General features: G+C 41.3%; 1 protein-coding gene across 3 annotated transcripts in view; it reads right to left on the bottom strand.

Moving 5' to 3' along the window:
- Positions 1-27,481, bottom strand: part of SORCS1 (sortilin related VPS10 domain containing receptor 1) — a 505,695-nt gene that overhangs the window by 309,188 nt on the left and 169,026 nt on the right. For all 3 annotated transcript variants that reach the window (XM_048505303.1, XM_048505304.1, XM_048505302.1), the window contains exon 2: positions 20,409-20,476. In XM_048505303.1, the coding sequence (XP_048361260.1) occupies positions 20,409-20,476 (68 nt within the window). The remainder of the gene's footprint in view (positions 1-20,408; positions 20,477-27,481) is intronic.

Below are 27,481 nucleotides of genomic sequence, written 5' to 3'. Positions count from 1 at the left end.
ATCAGAAAATTTGTCATTCCTTTTTTGTTTTTCTTTTGTTTTTCATGCTATGGATATGCAGTTTGCAACACCTATCAATTCCTTCCATTCAGTTCCTCCAAGACCAAATAAAGGCCTTTTCTCCATGCACAGTTTATCACAGATTTTCCCAGTGGTCAGACCTTGTGTTTTGTAAACATTTTATGTGAAATCATTCCTCACAGCTCCTTTCACACTGTCATTTTAAGGGTTTCCCCCCCCTGTCTCTCCAATTACATTTATCCCACATGCTACTGCTGAAAATGTATTATTCCTGATGGTTAATGGGATGTTATCCATGATGCAGAAGAACAATCTTCCTTCCTTTCTTTTTTTGTGTGCAGGTGCTCTAGTGTTACTGTGCAGTTATATTTTGCAACAGCAATTCAAAAATGTCTCAACCTCCATTTCTGCTATTGAGACCTATCAATCCAAAATGGAAGCCAAAACAACTCCCAGAGCAAGTGTCATTACCTGAAGAACAGAAACACATAGCCACCCCCCCACACACAAAGAGCCAAATCAGAGCTGCAGCAACACATGATTGTTTCTGTGACAGTTCCTTGTCAATGTTCTCCCACAAAGCAACTTTGACAGTCAGTTTCACTCACTTCTAACTGCCGATATGGTGTATCTTCACCATAATTAATCAACTTAATTAGTCCTATATGAAATTGGTAAAGTTGATCCAATCAACCCTGTTTGTGTGTGTCTCTGCCTAAATGTTACATTGCTAGTTTGATAGGACAAAAAGAAAAAAAATAAATTCCTTTTGAAAACAGGATGAGGTGGAGGAGAAAATAGCTAAATGGGCAATTGTGTAACTACATGCGGGCATGGATAAGGGCCAGGTGTTTGGTGGGGTGAAGAAATCAACATGATCACACTGAATAAAAACTGGCTTGGAAAGAGATTGGAAAAAAAGTCATGATAAAAGTGTTTTGAAAAACAACAGAGGAAAAATGAAGGGAAAACATTTCCAGAGTCAAACAGATGGAAAAAATGTGGAATTCCAAGGGGAAAAAATGTAGCATGCATAGTAAACAACACAAGCAGAAAAGTGGTTCACTGACTGTTGCAGAGGGAGGTACAGTTAGATGATGTCATGTAACACATTTCATTTCTGTACCTTGAGGAGAAATTAGACATAGTATCAATCCCCTCCCCACCTATGGCAAGTCTGAATTATGAGTAACATCCATTTCTGACCTCAATTTGAACATTTGCTATTACATTAACCAGACAGATAAAGACTATGGTACACAAAACACAGTGAAATAAGCTGAGTTTGGTGTTTCCCAATTATTTCACTGGGCATATACAGGAAATTATCATTTCATTCTTCAAGTAATTTTTTCAAGAATGCTATACTTTCTAATTGAGGAATGAAACATGAGGTCTACAAATCACATTGATGCCTGAGTCCTTAGATTTCTGTCATGTAAAAACACTGCACATATATTACATAATTTATAACAGTCTCAGAATATTTGATAGCAAATAAAAAACCCACCTAAATTGCCTTTTCATGGAATTACCTCTAATTATACTGCAGGGTGCTTTGGGTTTTTTTGCTCTTTCATTGGATGAATTAGCTTGGAGTAATTTTTTTTACAGCAGAAAAAATACCAACCAAACTGCAGTGAAATGGGTCATGAGTGATTATCCTGCCACTCTTCTGCCCCTGTACTGCACTGTAGCAAAGACTGATGGAAAGGGCAAGCTGATAATACTATCTGTTCAGACAACTGAAGGATTTTTTTTAGTAATTAAAAAACTGTCATCCTTATCCAGCTTTTAACTGAGTCTCGAAGTGCCCCCCCACATATGTCACAGTCTGAAATGGACACAATCCTAAACTGTTAGTTTGACAGATATTTGAGAGGCATTATTATAGGGAAGCAAGGAAAGGAATCTGATGCAACAGAAGATATTTATGAAGACTGATTGGATTGAGAGTATTCTATGCTTCATCCCCTCCTCTCCCCACCCCCGGTGAGACCAGAATAAAGTGAAGGGAAATATGCACAAGGATACTACAGTGCTAGATGAAACAAGTAAGTGTGAAAGTAGAGTTCTTTAGTTAGGGGGCAGAATCATGGGCATGTCTTAAGGGATTCATCCTAACATTTTTTTTTCATGCTTTGTTGGACCTTAAGTTATGATTGTTCCCACAAAGCACCAGATCTCCTTGGAGTTCTCATTGCTGATGTGAATGCACCTGGTAATTGGGGTGCTGTGTGGTTTCTGGGCTGTATGGCCATTTTCTAGCAGCATTCTCTCCTGACGTTTCGCCTGCATCTGTGACTGGCATCTTCAGAGGATCTGATAGTAGGAAAACAAGTGGAGTATATATACCTGTTGGAGTGTCCAGGGTGGGGGCAAGAACCATTGTCTGTTAATAAGTAAAGGGTGAAATTAGCAAGCTAGATTTACATGTGTTGAGTTGTATCCACCCATAAGCATGTGAGTAACAATGAAGATAGCAAGGTCACTATGTGAGGGCATCTGAATAGAAATAGCCTATCCTTTGTTCCCTTTGATTGGATTACTGCCTATAGTCATCCTGTTTTTTGGTGGAGCTGATTAGTCACTGTTTTGACTCTAGTGTTTTTCAACACTGATAACCAAGTTTCAATCATTTTCATGGTTTCTTCCTTTCTGTTGAAATGTCCATGTGCTTGTGGATTTCAATGGCTTCTCTGTGTAGTCTGACATAGTGGTTGTCAGAGTGGTCCAGAATGTCTATGTATTCAAATAATATGCTGTGTCCAGGTTGGTTTATCATGTGTTCTGCTATTGCTGGTTTTTCTGGCTGAATTAGTCTGCAGTGCCTTTCGTGTTCTTTGATTCGTGTCTGAGCGCTGCGTTTTTGACTTTTCAGGGAGGACTCATTGGGACCAGTCACCTGGAAGCAATCTCTGGGTGACTTGATACTACCCAAGTTGTATGACTCAAGCAGGCCTGGCTGTTTGCTACTGTTCAACAAAAAACACCCTATGAAAGCCAGTGTAGTGTAGCAGTTGAAGCTTCAGAGTTTAGGAGCCCCAGGTTCAAATCCTGATCTTCCTGTGTAAGCTCATTGAGTGACTTTAAAAAGTCACATACAGGGTTGTTGTGGAGATAAAAAAGAATGAGGGGAGAATAATACAAGTTGTTTTGGTCCCTAGTATGGAGATAGATATAGTATTACGGAAATAAATAAATAATAAATATTCCTGGAGATGGGAGACAGATAAAAGGTAGATTGGTGAATTGCTGAAAAGAGAATGAGACAGGGTAGACTCTGTAGCATTATATCCTGCTGATACTGTTTCCCTCACCAAACTTCTGCCCCAAGTATGTCTTGGCTTTTGGGGATTTTTTTGGCCTCTGAGGGAGAACAAAGCCTGTCAGCAACTACTAGGTGACTCGATACTATACAATTTGTTTGACTCACCCAGGCTTGGCTGCTTGGCACTATTCAAAAGCAGCCATCACATGAAACTCAATGAACTGCCTTGTTTAGTGTTTTAGACTAGGACCTCAAATCCCCATTCTGCTGTGAAAGCTCACTAGGTGATCTCACTAGGTAATACATTCTCAGCCTACCCTACCTCACAAAGTTGTTGTGAAGATAAAATGGAGGAGAGGACAACAATGCAAGCTGCATCGGGTCCCCATTGTGCAGACAGGCAGGATAGAAATGAAATAAATAAATAAGATGGTGCACAGATAAATGTCCCAGATGTTCTGGTGCTCCTCACTCACACCCTGCTCTTCCTAGACATCCCAGAACAGTCCATGCACTGTTCATTCTGCACCAAGAACAAACAATAAAGGTCTTCCTTATCTGATTCCACCCTTTTCCTTGCTAGGGAAAGCCAACAAAACAGAGGAGGGGCAGCAGCAAGAGGAAACCACAGACATGATATGAGCAGCAAAAAGTGTAACGAATACTAAACCTAGCTTGGGCTAATGATCCTCTCTCCTCCTGAAGCAGAACATTGTACTGAAGCCCTACAGTTGTTTCATGGTTCCTGTCCAGTTTGATGCCCTGAGAAGGTCTTTATGATGACCCTTTTTCTAGCATGTTGGATAGTGCTCCCGCTTTGTATTGATGGGTTTCTATTGTTTAAAAACCTCCTGCCAAGAAAACATTTTATGTTCTGAACCTATTGATGATTGGCAGAGCCCCCGTCATGTCCCTGGATATTCCATTAACATTGAGAGCTTAACCTGATTCATCATGTTTTCAATACTGTTATTATCATTATTTCACTCTTTCCAATGATAGCAGAGTTCTTTACTGGTGCTTGAACTAAGTGGAGGGAGACAAATCATTGTGAACTTCATCTTATTGCAAAGTTGCAGTGATAGGGACAGAACTATTGGTATATGCTTATGTAAAAGACCAGAATAATGGCTGATGTGTCCTCTAACAGAAGACTGTTTTCCTGTAAGATGGACCTCGTTGCGTCATATATCTTCTTTGTCTCTGACAGCTATCTGCTATGAATTTTGGATTTCCATCACTGTCATATTATGGGTAATTTATTAACAAAGGGCAATTCCAAAGATGAAGGATTAGCTTCTTGTCAAGCCAGGTTCTGGCCTACAATTTGTTGACATTGTTGTCAATTACCTTGCCTTCTTCAAGTTATGAAATGACTTCTCCAACAACTTTCCACCCCTTTTCCAATCTGCTCATAAAGATACTAGACCTGGTGACACCTTGTGAGGAACTGTAGAATACTTATGGTGGAATATTTATGATACAAGCAACAAAGCCCATTGCAGGGGACATGGGAAGGGGTGGGTAGGAGTGGGGGATGGTGGCAAGGGATGGGTACGCAAGGGATGGGTAGGATTAAGGAAGGGGAGCAAGGGGTTTGTAGGAATGAGGGAAGGGTGGCAAGGGGTGGTAGAGAAGGGTAGAGGTTGGGAAGGGGTGCATCAGGATGGGGGAGGGTGGCAAGGGGTAGAGAGGGCTGAGGGGAGGGTGGCAAGGGGTGGACCCCCAGACGGCCTGGCCAGGGAGTTCTGGGGGCAAGGGGTGGAAGTGGAGACTTTGCTTGGCCTGGCAGGGGAGTTTTGGAGCAGGGGAAGGAGAGGCTGGGCCTGTGGTGGGCCCGGCAGGGGAGTTTGGGGGGCAAGGGGGTGGATAGTTAAAATGGGACAGATGCATAGTTTCTGGAGGAAAATGTTGTCAAGATACAGCTGACATGGCGATACGGCAGGAATTTCAGGGCAGGAGACATTCAGAAGTAGTCTGCCATTGTCTGCCTCTACTTAGCAACCCTAGACTTCAATTGTGATCTCCCATCCACATACTAACCAGGATCACCCTTGCTTAGCTTCAGGCTAGCCTGGGCCATCCAGGATAGGACAGTTGCATAGTTAGCTGAAATTTTGTCAATTTGCCTCTTAAACACACAATAAGAAACGTAACTTTCAAAATAGTCATCAATTTCCACGGATTCTCCTGACCACCAGAACTTCCAAAGAACATTTAACTGAACAATTTGTTTCACTGTTCAACTGATAGTTACTTAGTATCCCTGTGTGATCAGCCTCATTTTATTTTGCTCTTTTGCACTACCCTAATCGCCTGGATAAAACAGATCATTTTATTCACCTGGACGAAATGGTTCTTTTTAATGGCAATGTTTTGGGAAAATTGTAGTGTTCATGATCTTTGTTAAGTCAATATGTTCCTGCTGCCTTTCACTATCTGTCTTGAATTCCAAATCCTTCATACTCCTTCCTTCTCTTAGAAAACGAGCACATCATTTTCAACATCAAAAGTTACTCAAATAACAGAAAATTATCTAGGAGGCAGTTAAAAAACTTGTAGTGGAGCTACCAAATTCTGTGTAGAATAAAACTGAGAACCAAGCCCATTTCAATATCACTTGAGAAATTTTTCTTCACCATCCATGTTTTAGCAAAACTAGATGCATACCAACAACCCTTCACAAGTTTACTTGGAAGTCCAACCCTAAGCAGGTTTACTTTGAAGGAAGTTACAGCAAACTCAGTGAGACATACTCAGTAAATGTGTTTAGGTAGTAATAATTCTACCAACACTGATCAGCTTTGGCAACAGCACTGCAAATAATAATTTGTACAGTGGTCCAATTAGTAAGCATGGCTGTTAAATTCTTTCATAAGCTTTCTTAAGGAATTCTGCTATTACCAATTCTAGAGTAGGCTCATCTTTCTGCTCCTCCACCATCTATCTGTGTTCTTGATATGACTGTGGAATTATCCCTCTCCTGCAAAGTATTAAGTGTCCCTTACCACTAATACTGGATTTGCACACTGACATCTGACTATGAACCTAAAGGCCTGCATTTCCCAGAATAATGGTAGCTAGGATATGATATTTTAATGTGACTGAATTGTTTTTACAACCTAGGATATCTTGCCATACAAGGTCATGACTATACCTATGTGCAGTGGTGGGATTCAAATAATTTAACAACTGGTTCTGGTGGTGGGATTCAAATAATTTAACAACTTATTGTTTACAAGCACCATTTTAACAACCGGTTCTGACGAAGTGGTGCGAACCTGCTGAATCCCACCACTGCCTATATGTATAGAAATGTTCAAATGCTCAGGTACATTGGGCCTCCAATGACGACCAACATTCATGACAGTACAGATAGGCAAGCAGAGTGGACTTCAAGGTAAAATAATCCTGAATGGCTCTATAAGCTATGTAGCTATGCACATAATTCAGAGCTAATCAAAATACATAATGATGTCATATTACCTGCCCATCATATACAGTTTTTCCCTTTAGACATCATAGTAGACAAGATGAGTTATAAAAAGGAAGTGAAAGATTACTTTCTACATCATGATTGGGAGCTTTCCCATGTATAAAATGATAAGACTGGACTAAAATGTTCTATTAGGAGCACCGAAGTATGACCAAATCCACATGACAAATGCCTTGCAGTAAACTTTCTAATCACTTTTTTAGTCTTCCAGCTTTAGTTTTCAACTTTGTTTGCAATCCTGTTAGCTTTGTACTGTTCAACACTAATGCTAGAGTTGTCACTCCATCACAGCAGGAAATAGGAAGAAAAGTCAAGGTAGACTTGGTTGTTCTTCTACATTAGGAACAGCCTGAAAAGAAACATGGTAGTGCAACAGTGGTTCTGACACCATGAAGACATTAGTCATTTCAATTTTAACTCATTTGTACCTCAGAGTAGATGGCTTCATGACAATAAAAATTGGCGGCAAATCTGGGGCGCTGTGCACAATGTTAATGTGCTATAACTTCAGGCTAAGCAGAATCTGGAAGAGTTCAATATGTTCTGGAGACTTCTGCATCTTGCCAGCTCTTCAAACATATATGAAAGCCTCTAGGACAGTATAAAACCCAACAGATACAGTTTCATTGAATAGTGGACCTGCAAAATTCCAAATGGGCTCCAAATTGGATGAGAGATCCAGACCTTTTCCTTGCCTGCAACCAAGTTATTCTATCACACCTCTGAATCATATGTGAAACAGTGAGATGTTTCATAAATGATTCAGGCATGTGATACATACATAAACAATATTTATGCAATATTCTTCATACAATATTCCTTCCTTATTCATCATCAACATTATTGTCATCATCAAAATCCATCATGCTAAGTAGCATATCAGGCAACAAGTGCTCTCCAGCATTTCCAGTCTTGAGTGAGTGTTTTGGCCTCTTCTCATGCAATATTCAGTGCCTTCAGGTTTTAGCATTTAGCATCAGGAGGTATCCACCTCATTGATGTCTTTGAGATCTGACTGTTCTCCATGGGAAGGATGTGGGCAGCCAGTCAAAGTCTTCTGTGTGCAATGTTGGTATGGAGTTTATTTTATGAGATTTTATTTTATTTTATGAGATTTGTATTCTGCCCTTTCCCCGCAGGAGAACCTCTTCATTAGTGATGTAGTCATAATATTGGATCTTCAGGATTCGGTACAGGCACTTCTGTTGGAAGACATAGAGCCTGCTGATATTTGTTGATGCCTTCCAGGTCTCGCTAGCATAAATGGATGTCTGGATCACAATGGAGGTAAATAGGCGGAGCTTGGTTTTTAGGGCAATGGTCGGTGAGCACCAAATCTTGTTCATTCTCCGAAAAACAGCTGTAGCCTTCCCAATGTGGCACTCCATCCTGGGAGATCACACTGCCCAAGTAGATGAACCTCTCCACATTCTCTAGCTGCTGTGATCCAATGATGATTCCCTGTGTTTGGGCTGTGGAACTAACATACATGATATTTGATTCATCAGAGCTTATCCTGAGGCCAATTTTGCCTGCTTTTCTATCCAGGTCAGTCATTGTGCACTGCAGCTTTGGCTCACCTTCCTCGAGCTGAGCAATGTCTTCAGCAAAATCCAAGTTGCCAAGGATGTCTTGGTCAGGCAAGTGAATGCCATTGCCAGAGCATGTTCCAGGTCTTTGCAAGATATAGTCAAGGGCAACAAGGAAGAGAAGGCCACAAATTTTCATTGATTAGCAGTTTTGTCACCATTCAAGTACTAAAAAAATCTGTTTGTTTAGAAGTGTTGGTCTTATAGCCTGCTTTCCTCTACCTTTAAGGAGTCTCAAAGCAGCTTGCAGTCACTTGCAATCACTTTCCCTTCCCCTGCACCCAACAGGAATCTTGTGAGGTAAATGGGTTAAGGGAGTTCTGAGACATCCAGCAGGCTTTTTCAGGAGAAATGAGGAAAACAAATCTGATTCACAGATTAGAGTACACCACTCTTAAAAGGACACCATTCTGGCTCTCCATTAAAAGTCTGCAAACAAAAATCGATACAATGTTTCTTTTCATTTCACTTTGTCAGGGTCATTGAATATGAAGTTTTCCTCAAGCGATGACTTGAGTGTTACTTATAAATTTTGCACATTTTCAGTTCCATTAAAGCTGGTTGCCAAGATCAAATCTAAAAATATACACATGCATATCCATCTGAGTTTAAGCCAGAATATGTGCCCATAAAAGACAATTCAGGGGGAAAGTATGTTTTATATTCCATGAGATCAATCAGGAATTGAAGAGAATTCAATTAAATACTTGTTACACAGATTTCAACTTCATTTAGATGTGCTTAAATCCCTTGATTTGGCCCTATCTGGAATCACAGGGTATATATTGAAGCTTCTATGCACACATAGAATTCCATGCTGCCCATTCTTAAGTGAACATAGAATTTCTCTTTAGAACTTCGCCCCTGAACAGGAGCTTCTTTTTCATTATGTCACCAATCTATCATTGGATGCAATAATATAGATAGTGATGCATATTTAAATGATTGTACTTGGTAGCATATGTGCAATTGACAACACTTAAATAAAAATCTAATTGGAGCTCATAGAAGGAGGGATTTCCACACTTTTATATGTTAAGGAAAGCTTTAATGCACAATAATTATACAAGAAGGCCCTGATCACCCTGAATTTTCTAGCACAAATTGCAGAGGGCATTCCCCTACCTTTGCTCCCTTCTTCCCCATTTCTCTATCAGTTTCCCCACTCTCTTTCTGTTCCACCCTTATCCCTCCATCTTTAATTACCCCTTCTCCCTCACTTCCTGTCAGTCTTCCCCCCACTCACTCCTTTAGCATCCTTCTTTAACCCCCCATTTTTCCTCTCATCCCTTGTGTGTCAATCTCCTCTCTTGTAGCTTCATTCCTTATCAGAAACTGCCCCCCTCTCTTCCCCACCCTTTCTTAATCTGCCACTTCTCTCCTTTCCTTCCCATTCTCTTTTTTCACTCTCCCTCCTTCAGATAATTCCTAATTCTATGTATTTCTCTCCTCCTCCCTCAGATGTTCCTCTCATTCTCTTTCTCTTTTTCTCCCCCGAGAGGATTCCCCTATTCTCTTTCTTTCCCTTCCCCGCCATTATCCCCTCATCCTCTCTATTTCTCTCCCACCATGGTTTTGGCCTGTTCATCAGAAGCTGCAACGCCTGCATGAAGATATGCTGTGCTGACTGGTGGGCCCTTGGGAGCTTCTGCTTGTCAGAAACATGGTATGTTGACTCCAGGGCACTCAGGAACTACCACAACTGCAGCAGGAGATGAAATGCAAGGCCTCCAGCAGCTGTCACAGCTGTTGAAGACCCAGGAAATGTTGCATGCATGCTTCTCAGATTCCTTCAAGGATGCTGAGAAGAGATGGGGCTTCCAATGGCAGCCACTGTTGTGTGCATGAGCAAAAAGATTTGTTGGGGGGAGGGAATTAAGGACCAGCTGTCAATTCTGGGAAAGTTTTTTTACATTGTTCTATATACCTGAGGGGTGCCCCAAATTTGTGGGGAAATCTAAATTTTCTCCAGCTGGCTCCAGTTCATGGAATTAACTATCCACAAATGCAGCCAGGTTGAGAATTAGATATATAGATTGATTGCATATCTATTTCCAGAGGACACGAAAGAATTCTAAAGCCAGTCTACCCATTATGATAGCTACACAGCCTGAAAGTCTCAGCAACACTCTCCCAATTATTAGCCACTTTTAGAGAGCAGAACTGACAAACTTTTTACAAAACATTATGTAACTCAATGAGCATCCAAGATCTGTAATTTATAGTATATGACTAATAAATGTCAGTATTAATGTTTATACTTATGATTTAAACAGTGACTTTTCTGTTGCAAATTGATAAAGGTTCTCTTGATTTGCATGGCAGTGCTACTACTTTTCATGACTGGATGCAAGAGAGAATACACTTTTAATGTAATAAATTTGTATTCTCATTACATGGAATATATTACAAAAGTCCGCCAACCCATGAAGAAATGTACTAAGCTCAATTCTGAACCAAGATGAATTCCAAGTATACCAATTTTTTGGCATACTTGTAGTAATTACTCTAACAAGATCAAAGTAAAATCAGACAAGGTTTCCTTCTATTTGTAAGAGAAAAGTATATATTTTATACTAGGGTAAAATAAATTTCCTCAGAAGCACAAATTAGTCATTAAATGGAGGATAGATTACACAATATTCAGGTTTATTACATGGATGGTGCAAAAAATCTTGTAACAGGCCTCCAAAAGCAGCTCTATACTTTAAGATTGCTACAAGAAATCCAATCTTATATTTTTAAGAGCGATCATATACCATGAACACATCACATATATACCGAAGAAACTGGCTTCATAAGATTTCCCAACCATATACATGTATTTAGATATTGTGGTTGTATTTATGGCTGCTGTAGAAAATGTCACCCCAACATTGTGCTGTCCACAGATATATTAGTATGGGACCTCTCTATGACTGAGTGGCTGCTGATTTACCTCTTTCCACTGTTGACCTTCCTTTTAGTTTGTGACTTTTAAAGGTTTTATAATTATTTCATTTTCATGGTGTTTTATTTTTATGGTTAGACATCTTAAGTTTGTCAAAGGAGAAAGGTAACTAACATTTTAAAATAAATAAATACCTATACACACACACACACACACACACACACACACACACACACACACACACAAAAGAGCCATGGCACTGACAGGAGTACCAACGATAACAACAGGAAAATGCCCTAATGGCATATGTAAATCAGTTGGCTCCATCAGACTATGAAGGCAGACCATCTTAACCAATCCTGCACCCCTATGGGGATACCTCAGATAGTTGCATCTGGGGCTAGGACACTGCTTAAATTAGCTTAGCTGTAGTTTAGCCTAGCCTATTGCTGGCATGAAGTAAAGCAAAAGAGATGGCAACAGTAGTTTTGCCCAGAAATGAATGACTTTTCCCTTGTTCTCCATTAGACTTCCTTTTATTCATTGTCCTAGTAACGTTTTTGAAGCTATAGGGAGGGAAGCACTGTGTCAAGGTGTACAACTAAAGAATAAGAATATTAAATGTTCTCATACCCTTTTCCTAAAAAAGGCAACCATTATTTTAAATTACAGAGCCTGAGATATACAAAAGTTATTTTTCAATAGAATGATTTGCTCCAAGACAAAGAATACAATCAAATAAAGGAAAATTCTCATTCTCATCCTGAGTTATACAAAACAGGTCTTTTTGCCTTCAAGCCATACACTGAATAATATCAGAGAATCTACACAGAGAATTGCCCAATTCCCATTACTAAACACATTTGCATTGAATATGCACATTATCTGATCTTTCAGACTCATGGATAAAAATCTGACGGATATCACTATCCAAATTTGTATTTCACTTCAGTTTGAAAAATAAAGCTAACTGCTGAACATTCAGTTCTGTATATCCAGTCCAAGAAGCCTCCTTAGCAGACTCACTGGCTGATTACCCATAGTCGGCCTTGCCCTGCCCTTGCCCCGCTCTGATGCAAAAGTCACGCCAGAAGTGCTGTCACTTTCAGCAGGAAAAATGAGAAGCACAGCTGGGGCAAGAGGAAGCACATTGGGACAGGAGATCTGTAGAGATGTACTGAGTTAGAATTTTTGATAGAAACTACAATATAATAGCACATTGTCAATGGTTTCTATCATTCCTGGATGGCATGGGCAGTGGCAAAAATCATAAGGAATGCAGGTATATCTTCCTTCCAATAATGCCAATGAAAAGATTTTTTATCATACACACAAAGAAACCTCAAATGCTGCCATTCATGTTCAATTTTGCATTTTTTTTGCCAGAGCCAGAAGAAAAATTGCTCAATGGTCTGATCAGCTCAAATTCTAAAAATATGCTCTGAAGCTCAGGGATACTGTCATTTTCCAAGAGGAAAAAAGTAAAAATAGCTAAAGGTCATTATAATTCTGCATGTCTGAATACTTCAACATCCTTGGTGTGTAAAGAGCAGCCTTGAACACAACCCAGTGATAACAGAACATTTCATTCCACTGGGGCTTGAACAGGAACTTTTCCTGGGGGCTGTACCCTTGTGACCAGACTGTTTTATTTTGGTTCCTTTGCACCAAATCAAGAAGCTCTGTCTCAAATTGAACTCTTTTAGAATGACAGCAGTACTAAATGCTGGGCAAGTTTGTAACTGAAATTGTATGGTGAAGTGATTCATATACGCTTGTACAACATTGGTTCTATCTCATCACTTTAAGGTCTATCACTTTAACTTACGAGTTACATGTGTGAACTGTCACAGAAGAAAAGTAATGTGGCTAAAGTGACATGTGTTAATATGAAAGCTCTGCCTTTTTTTGGTCTATGATGGCTGCTTTACACAAACAAGTCTTCATTTACACTGTTGCCATTAAGTTAGGAATATTTATGTATGAACTCAATCTTTGAGCAAAAGTATGCAGGTGAATTAAAGACAGAGCCAGTTCACTCTTTAAAGAGGGAGATCTATAGGGTCAAAAATGATGCTGGGCTTTAACAGCAATGCCTATTTCTCTTGAAAAAACATCACAGGTTGGCATTCAAAGCCTTGAAGGATAAGGTTAATCACAATCTTTCAATGTTTGTCTCTGCATAGTTCCCAGTCACTTTAAAAATGTAGAGATGATTCTGTCCCTTTCTACTCTCTGCTACTACTGAATTCCCCACAGATATGGTATCTTTTATTCCGACATTTTATTTATCTTAAAACTTAACGCTTATCTTTCTTTAGTAGCAGAACCCACTGTTTTCTCCTGAGTCTCAAAACTTAATCCCTTTTGTGATCTGGAAGATATTAAGGAGATTATTGAAACTTGGGACAAAAATAAACAAATTCAACTTGATTAATTGTTCTGTAGCACAATCTTTTCTTACTCTTTCTCCCTTCCATGGGAAAAAAATAAAGCTTAAAATAGGGAAAAAAATAAAAAACACAAGGAAGACAGAAGATGAAAGGAATAATTCCCCCCCACACACACACATACACGATTTCCTCTTTCCCTTTCATGAATGCCCCCCCCCCCCGCCTCTCCCCCTTTCCTGCTTCCTTCTCTCTTAGGACTGCAAAATATCACAAATATCTTCAAACTACAGAGATCAGTTCCTTTTAGGGTTATGATTTCCTGGTTAGAAAATTATAGGAAATCTTGTGGTGGAGCCTTGGGAGGGCAAAGTTGGGAAAAGAAATGATGTCAGCATAGTATAATTCCATACAGTCCACTCCCTAAAACAGCCATATTCTCCAGGGAAACTGATCTCGGTTGTCTGGAGACCAGCTGTAATTATCTGGGATCTCCGCCCCTTCCCACAGTTCTCCTGGAGGAGACGGCTGCTTTGGAGGGTGAAGGCTATGGCCTTATGCCCCTCTGAGGTCTCTCCCCTCCTTAAATCACATTTCCCAAGTCTTTACCTCCCTCCCAATTCTCCAGGTATTGCCTAACTAGGAGTTAGCAAGCCTATCACCCAACAGCCACCATATCTTTATCTGCTCCTCTGTCTTCAGTTCCCCCAACCACACCAGCAGTCTTTCCAAGGAACGCTGTGAACCAGTTTGTGCCTGGTGTCTGGGCCAGGCCTATCTGTATTATGGGGATCTCTCAAGGACTTCTGGGGTGGCACCTCACTTTCGCTGAATCTCCTTTCCCATACTCTTTCTGCCCTCCTAGCAATCCCCATAGCCACTCTCCTTTCCCTGCCACATTCTCTCCTTGCCTTTTAACTGTTTCCCATCTGTGGCTATATTTATTATTTATTTACTTCATTTACACCCCCAACTTTCTCCACAGTGGAAACCAATGAAGTTTACATTATTCTCCTCTCCTCCTATTTGTGCTCATAACAACCCCGAGATGCAGCTTTAGCTAAAAGTACATAACTAGTCGAAAATGTGACCTTCCACAGCAAGGTGGGGATTTGAATTCAGGTTACCAAGATCCTACTTAGAAGTTCTAAATTAAGGTGACCAGACGTCCCGCTTTTGGCGGGACAGTCCCGCCTTACACCAATCTGTCCCGTGTCCCGCGGGGTTTTTTACCTGTCCCAATTTTGCCTTCTGGGGCGCTCCTGGGTGGGAAACAGGGTAGCACCCCAGAAGGCAGTGTGGCAGCCCCCCACACACGCAGCTGCAGGAGCGCACTGCCTTTTGGGGTGCTCCCCGGTTTCCCGCCCTGTCACAGGGCGGGAAACAGGGTAGCTCCCCAGAAGGCAGTGAAGCAGCCTACTGCGCTGCCGCACTGCCTTCTGGGGCACTCCCATTTCCAATTCTGTCACAGGGCGGGAATCCGGGGAGCGCCCCAGAAGGCAGTGAAGCAGCCTACTGCGCTGTCGCACTGCCTTCTGGGGCGCTCCCATTTCCAATTCTGTCACAGGGCGGGAATCCGGGGAGCACCCCAAAAGGCAGTGCGCTCCTGCGGCCATGCACGCGCACATGCACGCACCCCCCATCCCGGTTTTAAAAGGTGACAATCTGGTCACCTTATTCTAAATGCTATACCACATCACATTTTCAAACAGTATTAAGCACCCAGGCCTGGTTGAGTTGTGCAAGTCACCCAAAAGTTGCTTCTAGGTATAGGGTTGCCAACTTCCAGGTAGTAGCTGGAGATATCCTGGAATTACAACTGAACTCCAGACAACAGAAACCTGTTCCGAGAAAATAACTGCTTTGGAGGGTGGACTTTAGACACCGTACCCTGCTGAGGTCTCTCTCCCCTTAGACCCCATTGCAAAATCTCCAGGAATTTCCTAACCTGGTGCCAGCAATCCTAGCCAGGCTGCCCCAGTGATTGTCCCTCAAGGCCGAAATAGGACCAAAAAGGCTCTGCCCCCTTCCTCTGCCTTTTATGAACAGAAATTGAAACCAGATAATATTATTACCTTTCAATACCTGCTGAGGGGATCCATTACTTCAAGCTACAGGTGCACTATTTGTTTGTTTGTTTGTTTATTAAATTTGAAGCAAGCCTTTATTGGAATAGACAACAGTACAACAATAATAAAAAACGGATTAAAAAGCATATACAATACAGGAAATAAATGTTAGGTCGAAGGAAATCTACTGGTGTTTAGTAATTTCCAGGAGAAAGTCTGCCACTATCATTCAGAGAGAAGGATCAGGGTTGTCCAACAAGTATTGTAATCTAATTAATTCAGGGAGGTGGGGTAAATGTAAAGGAGTAAGATTCACACACTTGGATCTGATTTCCTTGAATCTGAGACAGTGTAGTAATTGGTGGGCCAGAGATTCAACTGAGCCATCATTACATGGGCACAATCTTTTAGCCTTTTCTTGCTTATTAAATCTGCCATGTAACAAGGCAGAAGAAGGCATAACATTAAACCTGGCCGAAGGACATTATGGGCTCTCCTTTGAACAGGGTTTATTAAGCAATACACAGGTAGTGTGCTAAGTGGCCCTGTTCAAAATGGAAGAAGAGAAAAAATACAGGGGGAGCACGTTTTCTTGGCTACTTTAGGATGATTAGGGTGAGAGAACTCTCTATCCAATAGTTGACCTTTTAATTTCCTATAAGCTTCTGAATAGGACAAAGGGCAAAGTGAATCCACTGACTGTCCAATAGAGGACATTTTTTCTTCAATTATGGAAACCAGGGGTTGGAATGGGTGTCAGAAAGCAGACGTGTGGACCTGTGGGAATTTACAGTCCGAGAGAAAAAAAATGAATTTGCAGCCAGAATCTAAAGTCCTCCAGCCAAAGCGGCTGGATTCCAAAGGGAGTTTTGACCTAATTCCAGACAAAGGGCTGCATAGGGCATGCCAATTCTGGGAGTCCAGCGTTATCTTGTGAAAAAGTCTGGGATTGAAGAGAGAATTCAAGGAGTGGTTAATAGCTTGAATCCAAATTGGGACTCCGTAAAGCAATCTCAAGGTGACTTTGGCATTGAAAAATTTGAGGGCAGGAGGGATAAAGGAGGACCACTGCTGTAATAAAGAAACGTAGTAATGCTGGACATACTGTTAGATGTAGCTAGGAGAGCGGCCTTCCTCTGGGTTGCTCATGAAAGGTTAAAGGAGAATGAGAGGCCAAGGTATTTATAGCACTTAACCTGTTCAATTTGGGTGCTTTTCATTGCCCATGTGAGCTTCTTAAAGCGCCAAGAGAAGAGTTTATTAAATGTAATATCATGCCTTTTCCCAGCCAGTAGCTGGGCTCCGTTTTTTTTGATAGATTTCAGATTTTTTTTTGCAAACCTGGGACAATTTCAAGGTTTGTAGAAAGATCTGTCTTGCTCAATCACACCTTCAGTCATCAGCCTTAAGAAGGCAATGTGTGGCATGCCTGCCCCTGTCCCATCTGGAGGGACCTGTGCCAATCCACCTTGCCCTTCCCAAGTGGCATCTGGGTCGGCCTCACTCCCGGTCTCAGGGGAGTGTATAATGGAGACAAGCTTCTTGAACCTCAGGGTGGGGCTTGAGATGGCTAATCCTAATGCTGAGCCCTCCTTGCCAACCTTCCAAGTCCCTCTCCCCCCTCCTTGCCCTCGCTACATCCTCACTGCCACACATAGTGTTTGGTCTATCTTCCATCATTACTCCTCTCACTTCTTCTCCTCTCTGCACCTCTCCAACTCCTACACATCCACCCCTACCTGCTGCCTCCTTTTTCCCTTTATACTCTATCTTAATCTTCTCCAGTCCATGGGCCCAATTGGCACTGTCCCCACAAGCTGTCTTCCAGGCCCACCCTGGCCATCCCCCGGCCTTTTCAGTTTTGGCCCTGCCCCCCTGGATTTGGGCTGTGGCCTTGTTCCATTCATCAGGCGGTGGCTGGGTCTGTTGTATCCTCGTCTCTTTCTTAACCGGCGCGCCTGTCTACCTCCACTCAGCTGGTCTCCTCCAGGCCGTCCTTGGGGTCCTCTGAAGCTTCGGAGTCCTTGGTGACCCTTCTAGCTTCGTCGAGGCCATTGTCTCCCACTCACCTGTCACTGCTGTTTGTCATCCTTGCCATCACTCCCAGCTGTGGCTTACTAACCGCCACCCTCCGGGACATCCCTGCCCTCCCCGCAGCAGAATCCGCCACTGGGAATGTCGCCAGAGTACCCTCTCCCTTCCACCATGGGGTTTGGGTGCCTTGCCGCCACCCAAGGCTGGACCATTGTTGTCATCAGGCCTCTGTGCCCAACCTGGCCCCAGACACAATGAAAACCACCTCTTAATCACTTGCCTTATGATTGTAATGTCAGCTGTGACTTGATGGCACACATACACACAATTATAACTCAATATATCCTAAATCATGATATTATATATTCTTAGCTCCAGAAGTTGAGCATTTAAAGCAAAATTCAGTTACATTCTTAAGATTTGTATTAGGTTTGAACATAACATTCAGAATTGAAGCTCAAGCTCCGTGTATTCCAGGGAAAATCCCCATAATGGGCACCCATCCACATGGTTGACTTATTTAAGCCTTCTAGTACATTCTAAGTCTGTTGAAAATATCCTGTGCAGATAGGAGAACATCTAAAGGAAACTGCTGTAATCCTTTCAACCTATGAATAATGTATTGGTTACAATATCAAACTTGAGAACCCCTTCTAAAATAATAATTCTCACAATACTTCTAAAGCAGGCCACAGTGAATTAGATGAACAGCTTAATTCTATTTGTAAATCATAAATGAATTGGTTATAGATATTATATATTGCTACTGAACTATACTTGAGACTGCAGAATGTGTCTGTGTAAATCTTGATCTATCTATGCCTAATAAAGGTTAATAAAGATAAAGATTATATATTCCTTTATTCTTTATGTAAATTTTTAAACTATGCTCTCTGGAAAGCCTTGACCTAAGAAGTTTTTGTGGGATAGAAATCTTGTATTAAATAAATAAATAAAGATTATAACTAAAGGTGGAAGGGGGCTTCTAGCTCTTTTCAGCCTTCAGAAACAGGATGCCATTCATCAATAAATAAGATCAAAACACTCATATGACACTCACATGCAGGATAATATGTTCTTTCATTCATTGACATAAGACCTGTAAAAGCTTAGCACATCAAAGAGCTTTTCATTGAATTTTTATGTGTGTGATATTTTTAATGTACAAGTGCTGAGATCTAAATTCATGTCACATGGCAAACAGGAACTGCAGCCAACAGCTATTGTCAAATATTCTTTAAGACTTGTCCTTATGTCATTTTCTTCTTATAAAAGGAACTTTTCAACATATTTCCTAGTATCCCAAGGAAGATTTTGCAAAGCAGAGATCAGCCATTTGTACAAAGGTTCAATATGCCAACTTTCACATTTTGTACATCAGAACAAGAGGAAGACGGGTATTGCATGTGGTTACCCTCTGATCAACATGGGACCCAACTGCACTTATCACATTTCACATAGTTTAAAGGGCACACTGAGTTTTCTGTCCCCTAACCATGGAAGTCTGGGGTTACAAGGGCATTGTTTACATTCCAATAACCTCCCACTTTGTGAAATATGAACCTAGGTTTACAGTATGGTGTGATGGTTATGGTAGTGGGCAAGGGAGATCTGGGTTCAAATCCCCACTTTGTCTTGAACGGGGTAGCCTTGTGTCAGTCACAGCCTCTCGGCCTAATCTCCTCATCAGGTAGTTGTAGGGACAAAATGAAGTAAAACAGAACGATTAGGGCTACCCTGAGCTCATTGGAGGAAAGGAGGCGATTACACATTTATAGACACAGAGATTCAGTGACCGAGGATTTCTTGGGAGATATATTCTGTATTGAGAACCCAGATCCCAATCATGGCTCTATGTATATACAAGTTTTTTTTTCTGACATTCAAGTCATTGTGTGGAGATCAGGTATGAAGACTGCCCCCCTCATATACTGAAATAATGCCTGAAAAGGGGTTAGAATGATTTAGAACACTAACCTTCCTTGACAAAACTAGTGGAGTAGTATTTGCATTTATTTAAGGAAGTAACCTCCAGATGTTCTGTTTCAGCACAAGATGATACAGTATAGCAGGTAAATTCCTTCTAAGCATGAGTAGAAAGGAACAACAGTAATTTTATCTGCTCTGTAAGTGATCTGCTAAGCACATGTTGAGTTAACAGAAGTCTGGCCAGGAACTGAGTGGAAACTTCACCTAAATCCTGTAAGTTTTCTATACAATTAATGTGATATATGTTAAATGAATAAATGTTGGGGCAAAGCAAATTACATTTTTACTGCCATGCTTCATATGGAAGTATACTAGTAGTATCTGGAAAAGGTAGATATGAATTAATCACTTTCATACTCTTGTGGAAAACAAATTACAGTAAATCAGATTGTGAGGTTAGTTTTTTATTTTCTTTCTAAAGGGTTTAAAAATGCTATTCAGATTAAGATACATGCATAGATTGTAAAGGCAATACACAACATTGTGTTAAAAAGCGGGTCTCAGGCCTACTATCCTAACATATGAACCACACAGGGAGAGCAGCAGCTTAGCCGCACACCTTCCAGCATAGACAATCCAATTAAATCGAATGAAAGGACTATACCAGAGTATCTAAGTTTAAGTAAGTAAGTAATTATTAGTTCAATTTATCTACGCACCTCCACAGTGAGCTCTCTGTGATACTCCCCAGGTTGTAGTCATACAGCTTTGTCAGAATTAAAATCACCTGCAGGAACAAGAAGAAAATCATGGTTAGACTCTTAACAATTAGAATCTCATAGAACAGATATGACCCAAGGGAGGGCTTAGGCTGCTGCTAATGGGTGCTTAACATAATTAAATGAATTGCTCAACCATTTGCTTAAACTGATATGGGAACTGTCCACAGAGACCATCCACAGAAATCAGGATTTTCTCTGCCAGCACAAGCTGTTCTATGTGGCATATGCTCCTAGAAGAAGGGGAGCATTTGCTTTACAAGAAAGGGAAATAAAAAGGGCATAAGTGCAACATAACTGGAAGAATCTTAGAATTATTTCTGGGCTTTGACTGGGATTCCATATGTATCAGGCTTGCTTAAAAGGTTAAGGAGACAGGTCCTTTATTCCACATTCAGTCATCACTAAAAAACCTACTTTATTATTTTCAGATAGGAAAAATTACTGGATAGACAGCATCAATTCTGTGTAAAACATAAATATTGGTAAGCCTACTGGTAAGGCCTATTGGTAAGCCTACAAAGTTCATCTAAAGCAGAGCTTTCAACCTATTTTTCTCATTTAAGAGAATTTAGACCTGATTTGGGAATGAAGCAAATAGTGAGAGTTCTTGTGAAAGTGTGCCACTGGCTAAATGGCAAAAATCTACAGGAGGTGGGAACATGAAGGTTGCCCAGTGACAGTATGAACATTACTGCTGGGGAAACCCAGAAGTGACCTCATGTCTCTCTGAGAAATCCTATAGTAAAACATAGATTCCTAGAGAGAACTGACATCCCTTCCTGTTTTTCCCCAATAGTGCTATCATGCGATTGCAGATGTTTTTCCCTTCATTATCTTTCTCCTACCAACTGCAAGAGTGGCAGCAGCAGACAGGAGGTTGGGGGCAGGGTACTTCAACTCCAGAGGAAAACTGATAGCCATAGAAGTGGGTTGGGAAATTCCTGGTATGGAGCCTTGGGAGGGGCAGGATTTGAGGAAGGGTATACCTCAGTAGGATATAATGCCATTGAATTCACCCTTCAGAGCAGCTATTTTCTTCAGGAGAACTGATATCTGTAGTCTGGATATCAGTTAAATTACAGGAGATCTCCAGGCCCCACCTGAAGACTGGCAACCTTAGGATTCCACTTCAAACACTGCCTCCCTAGCTCCACCCCTAAATCTCCATGAATCTTTGAACCTGGAGTTAGCAGCCCTAATTATAATGAAGCCTTTTTTTTCTCACACAGGGAACAAAGAAAGCCCTATAGAGAATGGAACATAGCTTGTAATGAAGTCCTGGTGATTTTCACCACACAAATACAGAATGAGAAAGATGGTGCGCCTGAAATGATGGAAAGGATTTCAATAGCCTCTTTGTTGGAGGTTTGCTAAGCTGTTTTGTAGGCTAACAGGTTTAGTTGCTGACAGTGCCTTTAATTCCTGCTACAGATGGATGTGAGACCTGGCACACCACTGACTTGACTTCATTATTTAGTTTACTGCTGTCTTGTATCAGGAGAGCAACTATCAGAAATGCTTTATGGGCTCATGCCCCTCCCTTCCCCATTTTCGTAGTGGGGGATTTATAGGCCTATTCAGGGAGCAGAGCGGCAACATAATTCTGTATCTTCAACAAACAGCCACCCTGCCGCCTCTGATAAGCTTTCCTGGGAGGGTGGTGATTGAAATTTAGCACTTGCCAAACCTTAATTGGCACATGTTTTTGTAAGGTATATCCACCTGCTGTGGAAATGCCATCTGACAGGGTGGTAGGCTGCCTGACACCTAGCCCAAATTTGAGTTCTCTTTCAAGAACTGAAACGTTTAGAACGAAAGGGAATAATCAGTTTATCTGACCTGAGTTTGGAAAAAGAGAAACAAAACAAGCAGGACTCTTCTGCAACCATTAGTAGTTAATCTCTATTAGATGCTACCACATTATTTGTCCTTGTGGTTTGGTCCACATTCGACTCATTTGTCGTCAAGATGCCATTGTGCCAATAAGCCAATAGCAACATGCTATTGTTCCTATCTGTAACCTATAATTCCTATCCTATTGTTCCTATCTGTAACCTATAATTTTCCTGTACTTTTTTTATTCTTAAAATGCAACCCCCACAGCAAGCATTGTTTGGCAGTGGTAGGTATTTGGGGTTTTTATTTTATCTGCAATGTTTTAATTATCATCTGTAAAAACCCCTGGGCCAAGAGGAAAGGGCGGTACAAATGTTTTCATTAAAAACAACTGAATATATTCCTTCTACTGGAAGAAATCTGTTTTACTCCCTATAACAATAGTTCAAAAGAATATGAGACATTCTTGTCAAAATCAACATCAGAAGTGTTCAAAAGAGAATCATGTGTCTTTTTAAAACTTGTATTTTTTTCCCACTTGAATATATTAACAACATTGGTTTCAAATCACAAAACTGAGTGGTACTTGAAGGGTTAAATGCAGAATTTCCTTTCCTTACTGTCACAATCTAAATTGTCAATTCATGCAAATTTTACTTCTTACACACTGACTGGAAGTAACTATCAGGTAAGTGTTTACCTCCCTCAGTAAAGCATTGCTTTTATTTCAGAATGCCCCCTAGTTTATTATACTGTGATGCAATCTCTCTTTTCCAATTACTTTTTCTTTAAAAAAAACACCTATTTTTGGTACCAAGAAAAATTTACCAAAGAGTAGCCAATTTGTTAGGAAGAGTTAAGCAAGAGTTAACTGCTGAAATCACATGTTTAGAATCACTTCTGGAAAGGTCTCTCTGATTTGCCTTCCAGAAAAAGAGGAGAGGCAGGCACACAGGCAAAGATAGATTGTACAGATACCCAGACTGAGCACTTGCATATATAGTTTGCTGTTCTTCTATTTAGTGTAAATTTATTTGTTATCCAGAAAAGTTCAACAAAACAACACTCTCATCACTGCCCTATTATTTACTCTGCTAATTCATTGCAATACAACAAAATTGGATGTTTGTGTTGTGACATTCCAGCTTTGTATGAATTGTTCTTTAATATTTATTCTATCCTTTGTTTTTGTTTTCTATTCTTTGTGGTTTAGACTATAAAAGGTTAGTTTACATTTAATATTCTATTTTTCCTCTCCCAGATTGTCACTAGCTGGATGTGAAAACCCTAACAAACAATGACATGCATTTTATGTTGTTTTAAATGTCACCACGTGGGCTGTGAAGGAATGCTGTAATGAAAGAGGGGGGTAGTATACAGCTTTTTGTTCTCCCTTTGGCTGCCTCTTCCCAGCCAGAGTTGCTTTGACAATCAATATAAATAAGGATGACAAAAATATTAGGAGGAAGATCAAACCAGTAAGGGAGACTAAAATCCAGATTCACATAGCAATCCCCACCCCCTGCATTAAGCTAAAAAATTATCCAAGTATTTTTCAGGCCTTTCCCAGAGCTGCAAAAATGGTTGAAGGACATTTTGCAGCAACCAGAGTTTTTGGAGCAAACTGCAAATCTAAGTACAAACTAGAACTGACCCTGTTTAGCTTCCAAGCTCTAATGATCTGAGTAGTCTGGGCCATCCAGGTCAGGACAACCTTGTCTTAACAACACTATGTATAAAGTTTAGATGGCAACACACTGCAGAAAGGTGATCTTTGAGATGCACCAAAGTCAAGGAGGGAGTGTTTCTTGGGTTAAACCCTCCATTACATGTCCGAAGCTCCACCCCCATTTGTAGTTTTTTTGTATTTTTAAGTTTTTTCCAGTTTTTGGCCAGCAGGGGGTGCAGTTTTTAGGCATTTCAGGGATTTGTTGGGAGACTCTCCTGATGATACCACCCAGGTTTGGTGAGGTTTGGTTCAGGGGGTTATGGACTCCCAAAGGGGGTGCCCCCATCCCTCATTGTTTCCAATGGGATCTAATAGAAGATGGGAGCTACAAATTTGAGGTTCCATAACTTTGGACCCCCTAAACCAAACCTCACCAAACCTGGGTGGTATCATCAGGAGAGTCTCCTACAGATACCCTGAAAGTTTGGTGCTGCTAGCTTAACAATTGCACCCCTGACAGCAGGCACCCCCCCAAATTTCCCCAGATTCTCCTTTTAAATCCATTCCCTTCGGCATGGAGTTAGGGAGAATCTGAGGTCCACGGTTTAAACATTGAAAGTGATGCTGTTTCAGAGTGGGGGATAATCCACCCCAAAACAGCATCACTTTCAATGTTGTTTTAACTGGGGACCCCAGATTCTCCCTTTAAGGTGGATTTAAAAGGAGAATCTGGGCTCCCTAGTCTAAACACCATTGAAAGTGATGCTGTTTTGGGGTGGATTCCAGCATCAAAGTAGCTGCCCATGGAGGGGTGTGTGTGTGCAAAACTAATTCTGCACCAGGCACCATTTTCCCTGCATGGAGGGGAGGGCAGAAGGGGCTGCTGGCTGCCAGCTGTGGGGGGGGAAGCAGGGCAGGGCAGGGCAGGGCAGGGCAGGGCAGGGCAGGGCAGGGCAGGGCAGGGCAGGGCAGGGCAGGGCAGGGCAGGGCAGGAGAGTCTGCCATCCCTGGCCCCTGAGAGCTGCTTTTATAAGCACTGAGGGAAGGGGCTGGGCTTGGGAAGGTGTGGCCATGCCCCCTGAACCCCCCCTAAAAATCTGTACCTATGTCACTGACCAAAGTCCTAACCATTATTCAGAAATTGCCAGAATTATCAATTTGAAAAGTTTGTGGGTTAGATTTGTCTAGCAGGGCTAGGACTATATGAATTAATCTGACTTCAATTCTATTTTAAATCTATTTTCAATTGTTTGCTCCAGTCTGAATGCTACAGTTCACACATTTAGACACTGAAATAATTTAATAAATAGTTAAAATTTATGATGGTTTGTTTATAGAGCTTTGTGTTTATTCGAACCCACTAAATCCCAAAGTCTATGTAAAATTCACCAAAAAAAATAAACTGAATATAAACCAATAAAAGAAGAGTTTGGATTATTACCCTGCTTTTCTCAACCATAGCAATTCTCAATGCAGATTACAAACTCCATCCCTTCTTCTCCCTGCAACAAGCACTTTGTGAAGCAGGTGGGTCTAACAGCATTCTGAGAGAACTGTAACTATTCCAATGTCACCCAGCAGGCTTCATGTGTAGAGTGGGGAAACAAACCAGGGTCAACAGATTAGTGTCCACTGAGACTTCATTGAAGATAAAAAGGTCTTGTAGGACTCATATACTATGTATAAACTGGGATGCTGTGTGGTTTCCGGGCTGTATGGCCGTGTTCTAGCAGCATTCTCTCCTGACGTTTCGCCTGGATTTGTGGCTGGCATTTTCAGAGGATCTGATAGTAGGAATGGCATTCTCTCCTGACGTTTTGCCTGCATCTGTGGCTGGCATCTTCAGAGAATCTGATAGTAGGAATGGAAAGCAAGTGGAGTATATATACTGTGAGGTCAAAAGGTGAGGCCACCTGAATAGAGTAGCCTGGCATGTGAGTCACAAAGAAGTCTGTAGCATGTGAGTAACAATGAAGATAGCAAGGTCAATAGGTGAATGCATCTGAATAGAAGCATCCTGGTCTTTGTTCCCTTTGATTGCTATTGTCTATAGTTGTCCTGTGTTTGTGTGGAGCTGATTAGTCACTGTCTTGATTCTAGAGTTTTTCAACACTGGCAGCCAAATTCTGTTCATTTTCATGGTTTCTTCCTTCCTGTTGAAATTGTCCATGTGCTTATGAATTTAATGGCTCATCTGTGTAGTCTGACGTAGTGGTTGTCAGAGTGGTCCAGAATTTCTGTGTTTTCAAATAATATTTTGTGTCCAGGTTGGTTTATCATGTGTTCTTTATTGCTGATTTTTCCGGCTGAAATAGTCTGCAATGCCTTGCGTGTTCTTTGATTCATGTCTGAGCGCTGCGTTTGATGGTTCCTATGTAGACTTGTCCACAACTATATGGTATGCAGTAGACTACTGCAGTAGCTAGAGGATCCCTCTTATGCTTTGCTGAATGTAGCATTTGTTGAATTTTCTTGGTGGGTCTGTAGATTGTTTGTAGGTTATGTTTCTTCATCAGTTTTCCTATGCGGTCAGTGGCTCCCTTGATGTATGGTAAGAACACTTTCCTTCTAGATGGCTTTTTATCTTTGTTCAGGAGACAATGCTGCTGGAACACAGCCATACAACCCGGAAACCACACAGGACGCCAGTGATTCCGGCTGTGAAAGCCTTCGACAATACATACTTACCGCCAGAGCCTGAGGCAGTCAGGGACAGCACTGCTGCTTCATCACCCGCTGCCTCCAGGGTGCTTTCTAGCAGCGTGGAGGTGTAGGAAAAACAAATAAACAAAAAATGCCACTGAAAAGTCCACCATTGGGCCAACTTAACTCCAAAACCCCAGGTGACATGTTCCTACCAGCAAACTCGGGGTGGAAATTGACTAATGTTGGCTCCACTCCCAGGAACACCCCCAGAATGCCCCATGCTATGGCATCCTGGAAGGAACAGCTCTGAACACCAGCCTCCCTTATGAATCAGGCACCAGTTCACCTCCCATTTTGCCCACCCTGCCAGCACATTTGTCAAAAGCACCAGGGGGGGTTGGCAAACACATTGGTGTAAGCTCATGTCAGATTAATTGACTCATTCTCTTCCCCCACCCTTTGGACTGGGGTGTTAAACTATTGTAATTAAAAATCAATAGCATAATTTCTACCCAATATGATACTGGAGAGAACTACAGTTGCTAGCCTCCAGGGAGTAGTTGGAAATCTCCTGATATTAAAACTGATCTCCAGGAGACTGAGATCAGTTCACCTGGAGAAAATGGTCACTTTGGAAGATGGACTCTATGGTATTATACCCCAATGGAATTCCCTCCCCTCCCCAAACCATACCCTCCTCAGGCTTCACCCTCCAAAATCTTGAGGTATTTCCTAACTTACAGTGGGCAACCCTAGAAGGAAGAAAGCAGATGTTGATACAGTAGTGCAACATGTTTGTAATGAACCAGTCCACTGAGATCTGTACAGCTCTACACATAACATTTTCAATCAGTTCTTT

This window comes from Sphaerodactylus townsendi, linkage group LG08 (assembly GCF_021028975.2).
Source record: "Sphaerodactylus townsendi isolate TG3544 linkage group LG08, MPM_Stown_v2.3, whole genome shotgun sequence".
Lineage (NCBI taxonomy): Eukaryota > Metazoa > Chordata > Lepidosauria > Squamata > Sphaerodactylidae > Sphaerodactylus > Sphaerodactylus townsendi.
Note: the sequence above shows the minus strand (reverse complement) of the source record. Positions and strands in the feature narration are given on the sequence as shown.